The following is an 18,974-nucleotide window of genomic DNA, read 5'->3' on the forward strand; positions in this document are numbered from 1 at the left end:
ATTTAAATATTTTTTGATGTTTTCCACATTTTCAAATATATTTATTTCAGTTACAACACAGAATACAAAGTGTACAATGCTCACTTTCTATATTATTTTTATTACAAATATTTGCACTGTAAAAAAGAAACAAAATAAATATTTTTCAGTTCCCCTAATACAAGTACTGTAGTGCAATCTCTTTATCATGAAAGTTGAACTTAGGAATGTAGAATTATGTACAAAATAACTGCTCTCAAAAATAAAACAATGTAAAAACTTTAAAGCCTACAAGTCCGCTCAGTCCAACTTCTTGTTCAGTCAATTGCTAAGACAAACAAGTTTGTTTACTTTTGTGGGAGATAATGCTGCCCACTTCTTATTTACAATGTCACCTGAAAGTGAGAACAGGTGATTGCATAGCACTATAGTAGGCGGAGTTACAAGATATTTATGTGCCAGATATGTTAAACGTTCATATGCCCCTTCATGCTTTGACCACCATTCCAGGGCACATGCGTCCATGCTGATGACAGGTTCTGCTCGATAACGATCCAAAGCAGTGCGGACTGACGCATGTTCATGTTCATTTTCATCATTTAAGTCAGATGCCACCAGCAGAAGGTTGATTTTCTTTTATGGTGGTTCAGGTTCTGTAGTTTCTGCATCGGAGTGTTGCTCTTTTAAGACTTCTGAAAGCATGCTCCACACCTCATCCCTCTTAGATTTTTGGAAGGCACTTGATTCTTGAACCTTGAGTCGAATACTGTAGCTATCTTTGGAAATCTCACATTGGTACCATCTTTGCATTTTATGAAATCTGCAATGAAAGTGTTCTTAAAATGAACATGTGCTGCATCATCATCCGAGACTTCTATAACATGAATTATATAGCAGAATGTGGGTAAAACAGAGAGCAGGAGACATACAATTCTCCTCCAAGGAGTTCAGTCACAAATTTAATTAATACATTTTTTTAATGAGCATCATCAGCATGGAAGCATGTCCTCTGGAATGGCGGCCGAAGCATGAAGGGGCATATGAATATTTAACACATCTGTCACATAAATATCTTGCAACTCCGCCTACAAAAGTGCCATGCGATCGCTGTTCTCACTTTCAGGTGATGTAAATAAGAAGCAGGCAGCCTTATCGCCCGTAAATGTAAACAAACTTGTTAGTCTTAGCCATTGGCTGAACAAGAAATAGGACTAAGTGGACTTGTAGGTGCTGAAGTTTTACTGTTTTATTTTTGAGTGCAGTTATATAATAAACAAAATCTACATTTGTCAGTTGCACTTTCATGATAGAGATTGCATTACAGTACTTGTATGAGGTAAATTGAAAAATACTATGTTTGGTTTACAAATATTTCCATTGTGAAAATGATGTTAAAAGATAATATAAAGTGAGCACTGTACACTTGGTATTTTGTGTTGTAACTGAAATCAATATATTTGAAAATGTACAAAAAATCCTAAAATATTTAATACATTTCAATTGGTATTCTATTATTGTTTAACAGTTCATAATTACAGTTTTAATCTATTTTTTAATTGTGATTATTTTTTGTAGTTAATCACGTAAGTTAACTGTGATTAAATTGACAGCCCTAAAAATTACACATTTTGGGAATTGGAGATGAAGACCATAGGATGGCAGAACTGGTGCAAAAACACTTAAATACCTGGTTAGGGCACCTTCTGTTCAATGATCTCATGTGCTGTGCAAATGCTAATTAATTGAGCCTCCTAAAAACATTGTTAGGGCTTGTCTACACTTAACAGAGGATTGACGCTGTGGTGATTGATGCATTGGCGGTCGATTTAGCAGGTCTAGTGAAGACACGCTAAAGTGACCCCCAATTTCTCTCCTGTTGACTTCTGTACTCAGCCTGAGAAGTAAGAAAGAGGAGTTGACGAGAGAGCATCAACCGTTGACATTGCATAGTTTGGACCCTGCGGTAAGTAGATCTAAGCTACGTTGATTTGAGTTATGCTATTTGCGTAACTCAAATTGCATAGCTTAGATCGACTTTTCCCTTTAGTGTACACAAGGCCTTAGTCACTTAATGTGTGAGACAGAGCCAGGAATAGAACTCATTGGAGTCTCCTGACACCAATCATTTGTCTTTAGTGCAGAAGGCTTTTCTTCCTCCTTTTTGGGAGGAGGAATTAGTTCTGGAAACTAACTTGTGACCAAATCTGCCCTGTGTCTAGTACTTTAAATAGATGTACAAAATGTTCTACTTCATATTTTGGGTTACTTTTAGTATCATTACAGAAGTCTCTATGTATACACTGAACTTAGGCATTACAGAACCTTGCAATTTGCAAGGTGGCTGCTTTCTCAAGGATTTTTGGCTAATTAAAAAAAACTGTAGTCACATACAGCAGAGAGAAATTGGATGTGGGGAATAAGTATGTTATATCTCCAAATATAAACTTACATAGGGTCATTATTTACTGTAGTTTTAATCTTTCTGCTTTTAAGGATTTGGCTAAACTACTCAGGCTGGATGAAAAAGAGTTTGCTAGGCTCCAGACGTTATTGGAAAACTACAAGCAAGAGAACACCCAAACCACCGTTCGATTTGCTGATGACAAAGATGGTATATTGCCTGTGAAAATGTTCTTGGAGTATTTAGAATGTGAAAAGGACATGATTCTAGTGAAGAAACTAGATGAAGGAGAATATGTGGCTTTAGGTAAGAGGTCTTGAAGAACTAGTGTTTGCCAGATTAATGCTTTGTTCTGTTTTAGTCTAACTTTAAAACCTGGGTAAGACAGGGCTGAAAACATTTACTGGATGGACATTTACTAGCCAGAGGACTACAGTTATTAATTAGACACCGAAATAAAAGAAGGCAGAGGCTCTCCAGTTAGATCAAGGGGCATTGCTAGGGCAAGAAACCCACACTTTCTCCTTAGCTGCAGGGCACAGGGTGCTGGAATTCCCATCAGTGTGTTGCCTCTCAACCTCCTGTACCAAGCTGCCTCCTTGGAGTGAGAAGGAAAGTATTTCTCAACTGCCCACCTGTCTCACTCCCTCATGCCACTTCCCACCTGCAAAGGGCACCTCATATTAGCAGATATCAAATTAGGCCCTTCTGCCCAACTGTTTAACATATACCAAATTAGCATATTTGTGAGACAAATGGCTCATGAGAGGAACTGGAGCTGAAGAATTCCAGGGGTGCCTACCTTTGTCTGTGTGAACACCAAAGGCCCTTTCTAGGGTAGCCGAGAATCTACTTCTGTGGACTTCTCCTCTGTCTCCTCCAAAATATTGTACTTGGGTTTTAAAACCAGGACAGAGTCACCAAGTGTCTCGCTGACCATAACCACCAATAGACAAGCTGTCTCAATAACTGAGGTACTGTAAGCTGGTGGTATAAATAATGACAACAAAACATAAACCATAATGTAAACTTTCTCCTGAGTTTAGCTTTGTTTCCTAGAAGAGAGCCCCTGTGCCCCTACTTCCCTCTGCCTCAGACACATCCAACCATTTGTATACTAATAGGACTCTCATGATCTGACACCAGAGTGAGTCAGCAAAAATAGCTCCGGTTCTCTATGCTGGGTCCTAAAACATGCCACCATGGCGCACAGGCATGGATTATTTGGCAGCTAAATTTGCTTTCATACATATTCTACTTTTTAAACTCTTCTCTAAATTGAATGATAATACGTATAATCTGAACTGGTACAATCTGTTTTACATTGTTATATAGCTGTTTGTCCACATACTCTACTTGCCTTCCCTTCTTCCTTGTTTTTTGGAAAAAAAAGAAGTAAGAGTAAAATAGTCATTCCAAACAGTGCTGCTCTGTGTATCCCACTTCCTGATAGTTATCTGGAAGTATCTCCTTGTCTATCTATGGATCCACAGGCTCCCCACCAGCCAAAGAAAGGCTGTGATCTGGGCAGGTCAGCGAGCCTTTCCTTCTTCCTTCCCAGGAAAGTTAAAAATATTAGGATATTCCACTGTTTGCTTAAAGCTCCCTTGCCTTAAGTCCAGTAAGTTCTGATCTGTCTAGTGAACAGGTCATCTGCATGTTGAGTGTTTGATCATTGTAGATGTAGTTGATGTGTTGTTTGTTTTTAGGGAGCTTTTTTTTCTGGAAATGTTTGTGTGGAGAGAGTTCCACAGAGGAAATGTGCCATACACTGGAGTCTGCAGGATTTAGCCCTCAGTTATTATTGGTAAGATACTGATTTAATTGTGTTTCCTGCTTTTTACCCAAAATATTCATGAATTTAAACATGTCAATGCTGAAAAAATTTCCCAATTTACAATATTGACCTTTAAGCACTGGGTATAACCATGTACACTTAGCATGTTAGTGTCTGGCCTTCTGCCCTTTTTCAGGACCGTAAATCCCTCAGAAGGTTTCTAACCATTAGAGGAGTGAAGTTCTGGAACAGCCTTCCAAGGAGAGTAGTGGGGGCAAAAGACATATCTGGCTTCAAGACTAAGCTTGATAAGTTTATGGAGGGGATGGTATGATGGGCTAGCCTAATTTTGGCAATTAATTGATCTTTGATTATTAGCAGGTAAATATGCCCAATGGTCTGTGATGGGATGTTAGATGGGTTACATTAACCTTAGAGTTACATTAACCTTAGAGAGCTGCAAATAGTGAACATAGCATATCTAGTGGCAAATAGATTAGATTTTTAAAAAATCTTTTGATAATCTACATAATAGGTAGGTAGATTTATATATAGGGTATGAGTTTCTTTAAGATGACAATGTCTCTTTAGAGTAAAGGCAGTACAATAGGCTATGTCCCACTTTAGGGTCCTGACAGACCCTCATGTTCAAGAAAAAAAAATCATTGGCTTGTTATGAAATGCACAGACCATTTTTTATAGTGCAGAGTAGATATTTTGTTTTTTTTCTCCTGCTTTTTTTCCCTCCTGTAACCTGCTCTGCTGCTAAATTTTACCTCCAAAGCAGGTGTAATTAAAGGCAAGTGAGATTTTAACAGATTACTAAGGCCTTAAAAGTTTGGCAGTATAGCTATATTGACAAAATGCTTGTAGTATAGATGCACCTTACACCTGCAAGGAGGAGCTTTTTATTTAGCAAGTGGAATAAGCCCTACAGTACAAGCACTTTTATGCTGGTATTCGTGTGTCTACAGTAGGGCTTTTGCTAGGATAGAAAAAATTGCAGAAAAAAATAACACAACTAACCAACATTGCTTTTCTGGCCAAAGCTTCTAGCTTCTCCAGAAAAGACCTGGCCTCAGTCTTCTGTAGGATTTAATATTCCTAATGTCTAATTTAGTCATTTTTCAGAGTTGAATCACTTCTATTTGCCATTTGTATTTTGCAAGTTGGAAGTATTGTATTCCATTTATGTAACCTTTATGAAGGTAGAGTATCAGTCTCTGTGTTCATGAAGTGAGAGTCTGCCAGAGAGCAGCAGTTTGCCATAATCTCTGTAGTAGTTTTGGGGCTATTGCTAGAGGGAATCACTCAGTCAGCATCTTGTGTCCAAATAAACATGAATACCATTACTTGCAATTTTGGAAAGATCACAAGACTACTAAAGCTTAATGTAAAGTAACTGCCTTCTGTAATTTATAAGTTTGTTCAACTACACACACAAGAAATTTCTTAATTAGCATTGCACTATGATGTTTAGAACATCTAAACTAGCTATTTCTCAACTTTTCTGTTGTTTTGCATGAGTATTAGGAATTGTGACTCTTGATACCAAAGGGTTAATTGAATCCAAATATACTTCGGAGTCTATAGAGTAATTAGCTGGGTTGAGAAGGTGATGTAATAGTTAAACTGATCTTTTAGTCTCTAATATTAAATGCTTAAAACCCGTGTATTACCTTTTGATAATCTTAATATACTGTCCTCTACAAATAACTACTTGTTTAGCTAACATTCATTACTTGCCTTACTATAACTCCTTTAATTTTAGAAAACAATTTATTTGATCAGTGATTTCCCCCCTCCACTTCCACCCCCCCCCCCCCCCCAAAAAAAACAAAAAACAACCAAATCCTGGTTTGGCTTCTGTACTATGTGTGTACTTTTAACTTCAACTACATATACTCATTTCTTGCAGCCTATGTTCATTGTCTCTTGCATGTTTCATCATCTTCTAACTCTGGCACTTTCCTATCCCAGACTTATGACTGAGGCACTGATCTTAATCTTTTCTCGTTTTAAGAAATTGCTGTTCCCTGCCTTTATTTTGCAATCGGTATAATAACCTGATACTAATTTTGTCCAGGTTGAGATTGGGTGTTTTACTGAAATTGTCTGTCTGCCAGTTCATGAGAGGAGTTTGTCCCAGAGGATCTTTTGTTTTTGTAATTGAAAGATTGCTGAAATGTGGTACTGTTACACTTAAAAACATTGTCATGTGACATATCGTCTGCAGCACACCAATAAACTCTTTGTGTTGCTGTATTATAACATCGTTCCAGGGATCATACATTTTCACTCAACCCTAAGGAGTTATGTTAGAGAAAATACAACCTTTGATGTAATAAATATTCCATTTTTTTCCCCCCAGTCTCTGCTTCTCAGTGTGTGGCTTTCCAAGGAAAAAGATATCCTAGATGAACCACAGTCTATCTGCTGTCTTCACACTACGCTGTCCCTTCTGAGCAAAATGAAAGGTGAAATACACATTCAGAATCTTAAAATGTCACTGTCAGATAAAACTAGTATTCGTGGTGGTCAGAAACATGCCATTTTGACAATCTGTACTGCTCTGTAAATAAAGCAAACCCAGCTAAATATTGCTTGATTGCATTTTATAATAAGCAAGTCATAGGGTTATTTGAAAGTACAATTCAAGACTGTTTCCCCTTACAGTGACTGGAAGATTTGAAATTTTGGCTTGGATCCATAGAAACACAGAGATTTAAGGACTTTGGTTCCAGTGTCAGTTTGAAGTTATTGATGTTTCTGGAGGGATTTCCTTTTCTTAAAAAAAAATATATATATATTTTTCTTTTAACAATATCCCTTTTCAAACCATGTCCCATTCTCCCTACAGCCACCGCCTTGGCTTTTGAGAACAATCCTGTAGTGGAGTGCATTTGGGGTTTTTTCCCCCTCAAAAGTTCTTGATCCTGCCTGATGTGTGTGGTGGTTGTTTTTATCCATACTTGTTAATTATCCCCCTCCTATTCAAGCCTTCCAGGATGCCTTTGTTCAGCCCCATTACTACAACTACAACATCCATTTTGAGATCCTTGCTATGGAGCATGTACTGACTGCACATCTCTGCAACTTCAGTACAGCATAGGGTTGCCAGGTGTCCGCACTCCTATTGGCTGGGAAGTGCAGCCAATGGGAGCTGGGGTGGTGGCGCCTGTGGGTAGGAGCAGTGTGCGGAGCCTTCTCCCTTCCCTTCCCCCGCCTAGGAGCTGGACCTGCTGGCTGCTTCCAGGATGCAGTGCGGTGCCAGGGCAGGCAGGGAGCCTGCCTTAGCCCTGCTGTGCTTCTGACTGGGAGCCACCTGAGGGAAGCCCACACCCCAGCTCTGAGCCCCCCCCCAAACCCGGAGCCCCCTCCTGCACTCCAAACACCTCATCCCTGGCCCCACCCCAGAGCCTGCACCCCCAACCCCTTGCCTCAACCCATAGCCCCCTTCCACCCTCCGAATCCCTTGGCCCCACCCCCCAGGCTGGAGCCCCCTCCTGTGTCCCAAACCCCTCAGCCCCAGCCCCTGCCCAGACTCTCACCCCCAGACCAGAGCCTGTACCCCTTCCCACAGCCTCAACCCGCAGCCCCCTCCACATTCCAAACCCCTCAGCCCCACCCCCAGCCTGAAACCCCCTCCTGCACCTCAAACCCATCATCCCCAGCCCCACCCCAGAGACCTCACCCCCTCCCGCACCTCAACCCCAGCCAAGTGAAAGTGAGTGAGGATGAGGGAGAGCGAGCCACTGAGGGAGGGGGGAATGTAGTGAGTGGGGGGTGGGGCCTTGGGGAAGGGGCGGGGCAAGGGTGTTAGGTTTTGTGGGATTAGAAAGTTGGCAACCCTAGTACAGCACTGCACTTTATAGTTATATTATTCACTGGGTACATTAGAAATGTACAGCAGACTTCACTGCCAGGTGACTTGTATCATATTTTGCAAACCCTCAACCAGGACTGGATGAAATCCCAGTAGTTCGTACTCTGCACTTCATTATAAAGGCTGGTTGAGATCTAGAAATTGTGGGTGAAAAGCTGAGAGAAAGATAACTTGGTGGCTATTATAGATTAAGTGAATTTGTTCAGTTACAGATGCTGTATTTAACCACCTTATGTTTTAATGGTTAAAGGCAAATTCAGCTTCCAAGTCAGGTTGTTACTCTGCTAGTTTATCTCTTAACACAGCCAGGTGATTTTTTTCCCCTTCCCTTTGTTTCTACAGTTGCGATAGATGAGTCATGGGATTCTCAGTCAATTTCCCCTTGGTGGCAGCAAATGCGCACAGCTTGTATTCAGTCTGAAAATAATGGAGCTGCCTTATTATCTGCACATGTTGGGCATTCCGTAACTGCACAGATCACTGACAGCATGGCAGAAAAAAAGGTAAGTAAATCTGAGACTTCTCTCTCCTTACAGCAATAATTGTCAGATTCATGCAAATCTCCTGCCCTTATGAGGGGAGGAACATCCTGCCATTCACTCAGTAACACTCAGAAACCAGCACAAAACACACAGTGCTCTGGGATAGGATTCAAAGGAACAGAAACCTGGAAACTTTTGTGTTTGAACTTGCAAATTAATCTGCCCAGGTGTATGAATTGTATATCATAATGGCTTGCAATGCCTATCTGGAGATTCACACAGTAAAACATACTGTAGGTATTGAAGGGTGTCTCTTGACATTGAATAAGTTGAAGTTTTGCAGGATCAAGAGAGTCACTTAGAGGGAGACCAGCTGGAAGCCTAGTTGATTTCAAAAACTAAATTTTTAAGTTGTTTTGGATACTGCCTTACTACCAGTTTCTGACGGTGTGAATATTTTTAAATTGACTAATTAAAAAAAAAAAAGTTCCTGATTATCTAAATCCCCTTCCATTATCATAATCCCCTTCCTGATTTTTTTAAGTGTTAAAAGCATTATGCTGCTCTCTTGTTGTTTATAAGAAGGGTCTTTTCAGCAAGAGAAAAAATTAACTATACAGGAGAAATTGTGAAACTGACTGTACACAAACTGCTGTCAAATGTCCAAAGGCTGAAATTCACTCCTGAACAGAGGTCCAGCATGGGACTTACGCATCACTTAAGCCCTATATCGACAGAGTAGCTGGAATTTAAGTGCCTTATAAATTTCCCCCGAAGTCTATTGGGGGGCCAGGAGAGGGGAATAATTTTGTTTCTAATCTGTTATAGTAGTAATTGTATCTGTTAATTGAAACAGTGGGCTAAAAACATTAAACAGACGCTTGGGTTGTTTTTTTAAGTGAATGTGTCCCATTAATGTTGCTCTAATTCACCCATTGGTGTGATGGATTGTATTTACTGTGCACCCACTTTTAATGCCGTGCACGTATTCTGCTCACTAATCCGTCTTTGCCGAGATTTAGACTAATATTTCAAATCCACCCTTAAATTTCAAACAGCCCCAATTTAAAAATAATAATAATAATAAAAATCTAACAACCACAAAAGTTTTCTTCCTTTGCCCCAAAGTGGAATTTCCTCCCAAGAAATATATGGATCTGAGGCCTAGTTGATATTCAGACGTGGACAGCTGACAGCTTTAGGGTCCGATATCTCCTCATGAGCTAGAAATTGGAACTTTGCACCATTGACTGCAAAACGTATTTGCAGGTTCCCAGGTTTCCAATGCAAAACAAAGCATTGCTTATAGACATGGAAGGCACAAAGATATCAGTCTAAAATCATGATGTTTTTATATAGAAAAGATGATAGAACTGTATTTAGGTGAAATGTTTTGGATTTTTGGATATAGTGGGAAGTTGAAATGGTGGAAGGTTAAGTATGTGTATGAAGGGTAAATGCACAAGATATTGGTATCAATGGAAAGCAGTTGGTGAGGAAAGGGTGGTAAATTTTTTTTTTTTTTTTTTTGTAGCCCATGTTCAAAATGAATATGATGTAGGGAAAGTAGGTGTAAGAGGGTGCCTGGTCTACAGGTTGATGTTTGGCCAGAAACAGACTGAGGTTTTTGGAATGTGTGGTGTTGCACATTTTATGTGGATACTTTTACATGTATACGTGTATTTAAGAAATTGTAAGACCTGTGAGCAAATTTGAATATTGATTTATTTTGTATAACTGTTCATTCTCCATGTACAGCTGGTCTGCAAAAAGCTCACGAACAACCTCCTTTGTTAGTTTTCCCAAACAGTTGTAGGTGCTGACACAGATTCTTGGGAAGCACTTTCCCTTGATACTGAATATTGGAAACTTCTACTGAAACAATTAGAAGATTGTCTGATACTTCAGACACTATTGCACAGTAAAGTGAAAAAGAGGACAACCAGAGTATCATCTCTGCAGGCTGAGCCACTCTGCAGACTCTCTGTAAAGAAGTTGCTTGAAGGAGGGAAAGGTATACTCTCTTGCAAAGCAGTTGATTAACTTTCTTACTGATCTCAGGGCCAGATTCTATCACTCTTACTCCAGTGAATGGCACCTTATTTTGGGAGTAGTCCCACTGGGGTTATGTTAATTAAATTAATTAATTTAAAATAGTAAAAATTACATATTTCATTTCTTTTCTGGAGACTGCATTGTAGGCTTCTAACAAATTACTTGATTGAGATCTTCTAATTGACATAAAAATTATACAATTAATGATTTGTGTTAACAAATAAATGAGTGTCTTCCCTTGTTATCTATGTTTTAGATCCAAATTTACTACCTCTAAAATGCAGCTGGCAAACTTTGACTGTGCCATTTACTTTCCTTTTGCATTTTAGGAGGTATTGCTGACAGTGTAGCAAAATGGATTTTCAAACAAGACTTCAGTCCCATGATACTGAAGCTGGCACAACGGAAAAAAGAGACCGAAAGTACAGAGGAACCTGTAGAAATTGACAGGAATGTTTCCCTTGAGAAACAAGGAGCAGAGACGGGCATGGAAACAATCCTAGGTAAAAATACAAAATAATTTCTTAGGGGACTGAGTTGGCTGAATTGTTTTTAATTAGTAGAAATTGTGATTAGGATGAAAAAGTTGTCTCTAATTTCTTCAATTATGTTTTAGAGTTGCTGCATTTAGCATATCAGCAGTTTCCTTGTAGTCTTGAATTGGATATACTACACACACATTGTTGTTGGGAATATGTAGTGCAATGGAATAAAGATCCGGAGGTAATGTAATCTGATTTTTTTGGTATACTTATACTTGTGTATAATTTACTAATTGAAGCTAAACTTTTTTTTAAAGGAAATTAATCAAAATTAGACTGTGATAAATGGGGAGCACAAATTTAAGTAATGAAGAAAAGAAAGTCTTTAGATCAGGGGCGGGCAAACTTTTTGGCCTGAGGGCTGCATCAGGTTTTTGAAATTGTATAGAGGGCTGGTTAGGGGAGGGGGGCATGGCTCGACCCCACCCACTTTCTGCTCCCCCTGCCCCATCCATATCCCCTGGCTCACTGTCCTCTGACCGCCCTCAGAACCCCCACCCCTGACTGGCCCCGCCACCCCCATCCAACCCCCCCCCTCCTTCCTGACTAAGTAATTGGGCGCCCTCAGAACCCCCGCCCCTGACTGGACCCCTGCCCCATCCAACCACCCCTTTTCCGTGTCCCCTGACTGCCCCCAGAACCCTTGCCCCGAGTGCCCCCCACCGCCCCATCCAACTCCCCCCCTTCCTGACTGCCTCCCCAGACCCCTGCCCCCATTCAACCTCCCTGTTCCCCCCCTCCCTGCCCTCTTACCGCGCTGCCTGGAGCACCGGTGGCTGGCAGTGCTACAGCCACGCAGCACAGAGCACCGGGTCAGGCTGGGCTCTGCAGCGGCGCTGCCTCAGGAGCTTGCAGCCTCACCGCCCAGAGCATTGTGCTGCGGGGGAGTGGGGAACAGCAGGGGAGGGGCCCGGGGCTAGCTTCTCGGGCCAGGAGCTCAGGGGCTGGGCAGGAGGGGCCGGCCTGTGGGCCGTAGTTTGCCCACCTCTGTCTTAGATGCTAGGAGTATAGGATACCATCCACCAAGACAGGAAGGCCTGTTTATGCCAGACAGAAAGACAATGTCAGTCTTATTGGGAAAAGGGGGAAGTTCTACATAAGAACAGCCATACTGGGTCAGACCAAGGATCCATCCAGCCCAGCATCCTGCCGACAGTGGCCAATGCCAGGTGCCCAGAGGGAGTGAACCTAACAGGCAATGATCAAGTGATCTCTCTCCTGCCATCCATCTCCACCCTCTGACAAACAGAGGCTAGGGATACTATTCCTTACCTATCCTGGTTAATAACCTCCATGAATTTATCTAATTCTCTTTTAATTCCTGTTACAGTCCTAGCCTTCACAACCTCCTCAGGCAAGGAGTTCCACAGGTTGACTGTGCGCTGTGTGAAGAATAACTTCCTTTTATTTGTTTTAAACCTGCTGCCCATTACTTTCATTTGGTGGCCCCTAGTTCTTATATTATGGGAACAAGTAAATAACTTTTCCTTATTTACTTTCTACACACCACTCATGATTTTATATACCTCTATCATATCCCCCTTCGTCTCCTCTTTTTCAAGCTGAAAAGCCCTAGCCTCTTTAATCTCTCCTCATATAGGACCTGTTCCAACCCCCTAACCATTTTAGTTGCCCTTCTCTGAACCTTTTCTAATCCCAGTATATCTTTTTTGAGATGAGGAGACCCACATCTGTGTGCAGTATTCAAGATGTGGGCATACTATGGATTTATATAAGAGCAATAAGATATTCTCCGTATTATTCTCTATCCCTTTTTTAATGATTCCTAACATCTTGTTTGCTTTTCTGGCTGCACACTGTGCGGACGTCTTCAGAGAACTATCCACGATGACTCCAAGATCTCTTTCCTGATTAGTTGTAGCTAAATTAGCCCCCATCATATTGTATGTATAGTTGGGGTTATTTTTTTCCAATGTGCATTACTTTACATTTATCCACATTAAATTTAATTTGCCATTTTTTTGCCCAATCACTTAGTTTTGTGAGATCTTTTTGAAGTTCTTCACAGTCGGCTTTGGTCTTAACTATCTTGAGCAGTTTAGTATCATCTGCAAACTTTGCCACCTCACTGTTTACTCCTTTCTCCAGATCATTTATGAATAAGTTGAATAGGATTGGTCCTAGGACTGACCCTTGGGGAACACCACTAGTTACCCGTCTCCATTCTGAAAATTTACCATTTATTCCTTTGTTCCCTGTCTTTTAACCAGTTCTCAATCCATGAAAGGATCTCCCCTCTTATCCCATGACAACTTAATTTATGTAACAGCCTTTGGTGAGGGACCTTGTCAAGGGCTTTCTGGAAATCTAAGTACACTACGTCCACTGGATCCCCCTTGTCCACATGTTTTCTGACCCCTCAAAGAAGTCTGATTAGTAAGACATGATTTCCCTTTACAGAAACCATGTTGACTTTTGCCCAACAATTTATGTTCTTCTATGTGTCTGACAATTTTATTCTTTGCTATTGTTTCAACTAATTTGCCCAGTACTGACGTTAGACTTACCGGTCTGTAATTGCCGGGATCACCTCTAGAGCCCTTTTTAAATATTGGCGTTAATTAGCTTTCATATTTCTGATTTGAAATATTGCATAGCTCACAGATACACAATGCTGATCTGGTTAGGGTTACTTTACTGCACTATATTTCTCTGAGTGGATTTGTAGGCTCTAAAGTTTTACATTATTTCATTTTTGAATGCAGTTATTTTTGTATATAATTCTACATTTGTAAGTTCAACTTTCATGATAAAGAGATTGCACTACAGTACTTGTATTAGGTGAATTGAAAAATACTATTTTTTATTTTTTACAATGCAAATAATTGTAATAAAAAATAAATACGAAGTGATCACTGTACACTTTGTATTCTGTGTCGTAATTGAAAGCAATATATTTGAAAATGTGGAAAACATCCACAAATATTTAAATAAATGGTATTCTATTATTAACGGTGGGATTAATCGCGGTTAATTTTTTTAATCATTTGACAGCCCTACTTGTAACTGCTCCCTTAAGTTCTGATGCTGGGAGGGTGCTGAACATTGAGTTCGTAACTGAGGTCAGCATCTCCCAGACCCAGTAAATCTGTTCTACTGGGCACCTCACTGCATAGTAAAGGTTCATCTTACTCTGGATTTTTTTTAAAGATGGACTGTAAAACAGACATTTTTGGTAAACAATGGTTTAGTTTTTTAAAACAAAAATAAAATTGTATTTGCAAGATGAACCATCAGCAGTCAAGAGAGGTATTTTTCTGCAAGAAATGTGTCGTCAGCATATAAACTAAAACAAACGCTGGAAAATTACATTAGAATCGCAGTGTTCAGTGATGACTCGCTTAGGTGAAATTGATATGTATGTGCATTTGCTTGATGGTAAGATGAAATTAATATAACAAGTTTTTTGTAATAAAAGAAATCCTAAAATATTCTTTAACTGGAAAATGAGTTCCTTGAAAACCATCTGCATTAACATCGTTTTAAGAATTCACAATTTGTTTTTGAAACTGCTGTTGAATAATTGAATAATGTGTGGTTTTTTTATTCTTCTTCCCCCTTTATATAAGGAAGCACGTTTTCTCATTAGATCTATAGATCACCTCAGATGCATTGTTAATGCCCACATACAGCATGGTAAGTACAAAACTATTGTTAAAGAACATCCTTGATAAAATTTCAGGAGAGCAAAATAAATTAGTGTACATAGAGATTCATTTAAATCTGTACAGTTTGTTGTGCTGGCCAAGCACCTCTGCCTAAATCAGGGACTCAGATGCTGACGTTCAAGCTCCCCCAGTTTTTCCCTTCTAACTAGTTGCACTCCTTTTCTTCCACAAAGATTGAGATGTGTAGATAGGGCTAAACCATGTTTTAAAAAAACAAAACAAAAAACCCACAAGTCCTTCCTTGTTATAACACGATTTGGTCACATCCACACATGCTTTTGCTAAATTGTTGAAAACGAGTTTAGTTTGAAACATGGTCAAACGCATTTCTGTAAAACTGGGCTAACTTTTTTAATCTTTATGGGGGTTAACTCCATTCATCACTCAGGGTCTGTCCTTCAATATTGCCTGTTTACACTGTGCATCATAGAGCATAGTCCTGTTCCAGGCCACTTCACTGCTTTCAAACACAATATAGCACAATATGACTAAAGCACTAGTGATAACCTATTATACTCTCAAGAATCAGAGGGGTAGCCGTGTTACTCTGGATCTGTAAAAGCAGCAGAGAGTCTTGTGGCACCTTATAGACTAACGGACGTTTTGGAGCATGAGCTTTCGTGGGTGAATACCCACTTCATCGGATGCAAAAAGCTCATGCTCCAAAACGTCTGTTAGTCTATAAGGTGCCACAAGACTCTTTGCTGCTATTATACTCTGTGTTCAGCCCCAGACTCGCTGCATGTCTAACAGTTCCTTTAATCATGGTACACAATATAATATTCTTAATGGATTAGCCATAGATGTAATGAATCTTTTTGGGCACCAAAGCAGTCCTGTTCTTCTGAAATTGAAACTGGGATTTTGTCCGTGTTGCTTTATAATTCCGCTGACTTGACATCTGCCTCCCTGCAATCTCCTTCTCTCCTGATTCCCCACTACTAAAGGAACGCTGGGCCCATGTACTTCTGGGTTTTGAACTATTTGTGCTTTGGCGTCAGATGCGGTCTTAAGGGAATGCAAATCCCATGAGACCACTGTGTGACTATATAGTAAAGTCTGACTTATCCTTTTGTTGGAGACAGATTAATCTATGTCTCAAAGTACTGTTTCATCTCTGTTCTATTTTAAAACAGTCTTCTCTCTCTTCTTCTGTAATAACTTTATTGTATGGGTTTACATTAAATCTGTTTTAATGCTCCATTCAGATGAAGTTTATATTTCTGTCATTGTTTTTAGGTATTGCTCTAATGATGTGGAATACATTTATAGTAAAAAGGCTCTCTGCTGCTACATACCTAATGGACAAGGTAAACATGCTATTGTGGCTGTTAGTTTTAAGTTCCGTTCTTACTGATTAATTATTTATTTACAGAGAAATTAAGCTATGACATATTTAAAACGTTGCTTTTTATGTTTTTGGCGCATCTTTGATTGTAGAGGTAAACTATGCTGCTTGGGTGGTTTCATTATATTAATTGGGTAACACTTGTTTTTGAAAAGCATATATTGGAAAATGATCTTATTGTAAGTTTTAATAGGCAGCTGAAGTTGGCAGATATTTTCACACACCAATAATGAGTGTACACTTAATTTTTTTCTCACTTGACACTAGCATAAAACTATACTGAATTGGTGAATTCCAAAAAGTTCTCCTTTGTGTGGAAGCAGGAAATAATTAACAAGGATTTGAAGGGATCTTAATGCATGTCAGTTAGTTAGCATGAGTTAGGCTAGCTGTGACCCTAATGACGTGAGATTTGTAGAAGCAAGATAATGTGAGACAGACGAACGAACTGTGTAAAAGGTTATTACGACCTTGCAATGAAAACCAAATATGCAGGCTTGCTTTTTCTAGTAGTGAGACAAATAAGATAGCAGAAAGGCTTATGTATAAACAAATGCAATTGTTTCTCTTTTACTGTCTCCATTATTGCTAGCTATTGTCTGTAACAAAGGTATAAATGCTTGTTGTAATTGTTTACCAATTGAGAGAGACCTGTCCGGGACAAGGGGCAACCCTGTTTCCTAGGACACTCCCTCCCTCTATTGTAATTACTAGAGAAAGAATAAAGTATTTGATTTTGCTGTACCCAAACAGAAAGCGAGAACTGAGTTTTTCTCCGACATTTGCAATAAAATGTCTTAAAAATCTTTACCAATGATTTTAAGGAATGTGAGCTTTCCATTCCTGTATTATCTATCCTATACATTTTATCAATCTGATAACTAATAAATTAGCTTAATAGATAACCCAAGAACTACATTTTTTTCTATGCATTTCTGTACCTGCACTTGATGGTTTTTACCATGAAACCTTTATTAAGATCACACACAAGTTGCTTTTTGGCTTGAGTACCGTATTCCTTCTAGGCTTTGGGGTATTAAAGATGCAAAAACATATTCTGGATGGTGCTGAACACTTTCAACTCCCCTGGCTTGCTGAATTGTCATCAGTTCTGCCAAGCTATGTCCTTCCTAAATATGTCTGTTAATGAGCTTTCAGACATTTAGTACTGAATTAACTGGCTTACTTAGGGAGGAAAGGGGGTAATTCCAGACTGTGTTTAAGTGCTGCTATTAAATAATGGGTCTATTTAAACTGAAGGAATTTACCTCAAGTGTATCAGTTTGCAAGTTGTACAGGGGAGGTAATTGATCGCTAGCATGCTAGTACAGAGAAGTCCAGATATTTGTAATAGTTTTTAGGGCAAAAGAGGGGATTACCAAAGTAATGTGATGACTTTAGAGATGCTGAGGTATCATCATTTCTGTCCCCTCTTCTTTCTTTTTTTCCTTTTCATTTTTTGCTGTTCTCCTTTCTGTGGCTTATCTTTTTTTTGTATAATTTATTCATTTCCCTTCTGCAACTAGACTCATGGCTGCAGAAGAATTCAGTTAGTTACATCTCCTAAGCAAAAGTTCTTTACCTAATGGTACTGCTTGCATTTTTACAGCCCCTGCTTCTGTAGTACCTTGGTGTATTAACATCTAAATAAGTAAGGGTAACTATTCTCTGCCTTATTTATTCAGTCTTTTAACATACTTTCTTACCTAACACTTTGAACATATCCATGTGCAATATCTGTTAAAAGTGAGCTACCTTTACTTTATTTATTTAAGTGTGTTTGAAAGCTCCAGTTGAGGGCTCCTTAGAAGCTTTTATACATATTACAATATAACAATAAAAGGCTAAATATCTGAAATAACTTATCCAGCCTTCCCACAGCTCTCAAAATATAAACTGCCCCAAATAGTGTTTGATATATTAGCAGTTATTCAATTCCCAAAGTGACTATGAAAAGTCCTCCAACTTACAGACTTTAGGTATAGCATGGTGGATGCTCTTAATTCAAGTTGCTATATGAATTCCGGGGCATATATCTTCCTTCAGCTGTTGATTAGACTGTGCTGTGGTACCCTAATCACAACAGAGTTTGGATCAGTGAGATCTTTATACCATGGGAATGAGTAACTTCCATCTACATGTGTTTTTCAACATCTGCCGAAGGTTCATTGAGCTGTGGAAATTGGAGCTTAGCAGTACTATCATAACTTTTCCCAAACAGGCAATAGAGATCTGACTCTTGCTCAGAATTCAGACAGACAGGAAAGTGTGTGAAGATTTACATTGTATAATTTTCTTATTGCAGCTTCCCTATCTCAATTGCTATTCCGTAGTGTCCATTTTTCCTTACTACTTTTTCATATTTGTCATGTATTTCATCTTCATTCTTGATACTGTTGCCCCAATCCTGCACCACTGAGGTCTTTGTGAGTCTCTGAGCCCTGGTCTACACTGTGTGTGTGTGTGCGGGGGGGGGGATCGATCTAAGTTACGCAACTTCAGCTATGTGAATAACGTAGCTGAAGTCGATGTACTTAGATCGACTTACTGTGGTGTCTTCACCGTGGTGAGTCGACTGCTGCCACTCCCCCGTCAACTCTGCTTGCGCCTCAGCGGCACTGGAGTACAGGAGTCGACGGGAGAGGGCTCAGGGACCGATTTATTGTGTCTAGTCTAGACACGATAAATTGATCCCCGCTGGATCGATCACTGCCTGCTGATCTTTGGGCAGATATGCAGCTGGGGCAAATAAGAGGGGAAAAAAAAAAGGCTCCAGCGACGCAATCGGTTAGCACACGGTACTTATGGGGGGAGG

General features: G+C 39.7%; 1 protein-coding gene across 3 annotated transcripts in view; it reads left to right on the forward strand.

Moving 5' to 3' along the window:
* Positions 1 to 18,974, forward strand: part of RAB3GAP2 (RAB3 GTPase activating non-catalytic protein subunit 2) — an 80,111-nt gene that overhangs the window by 52,004 nt on the left and 9,133 nt on the right. For all 3 annotated transcript variants that reach the window (XM_045010840.1, XM_045010841.1, XM_045010842.1), the window contains 9 exons: positions 2,473 to 2,686; positions 4,090 to 4,187; positions 6,529 to 6,634; positions 8,386 to 8,546; positions 10,323 to 10,539; positions 10,910 to 11,083; positions 11,197 to 11,303; positions 14,713 to 14,779; positions 16,051 to 16,121. In XM_045010840.1, coding sequence (XP_044866775.1) covers positions 2,473 to 2,686; positions 4,090 to 4,187; positions 6,529 to 6,634; positions 8,386 to 8,546; positions 10,323 to 10,539; positions 10,910 to 11,083; positions 11,197 to 11,303; positions 14,713 to 14,779; positions 16,051 to 16,121 — 1,215 coding nt within the window. The remainder of the gene's footprint in view (positions 1 to 2,472; positions 2,687 to 4,089; positions 4,188 to 6,528; positions 6,635 to 8,385; positions 8,547 to 10,322; positions 10,540 to 10,909; positions 11,084 to 11,196; positions 11,304 to 14,712; positions 14,780 to 16,050; positions 16,122 to 18,974) is intronic.

Source organism: Mauremys mutica, chromosome 3 (genome assembly GCF_020497125.1).
Source record: "Mauremys mutica isolate MM-2020 ecotype Southern chromosome 3, ASM2049712v1, whole genome shotgun sequence".
Classification (NCBI taxonomy): Eukaryota; Metazoa; Chordata; order Testudines; family Geoemydidae; genus Mauremys; species Mauremys mutica.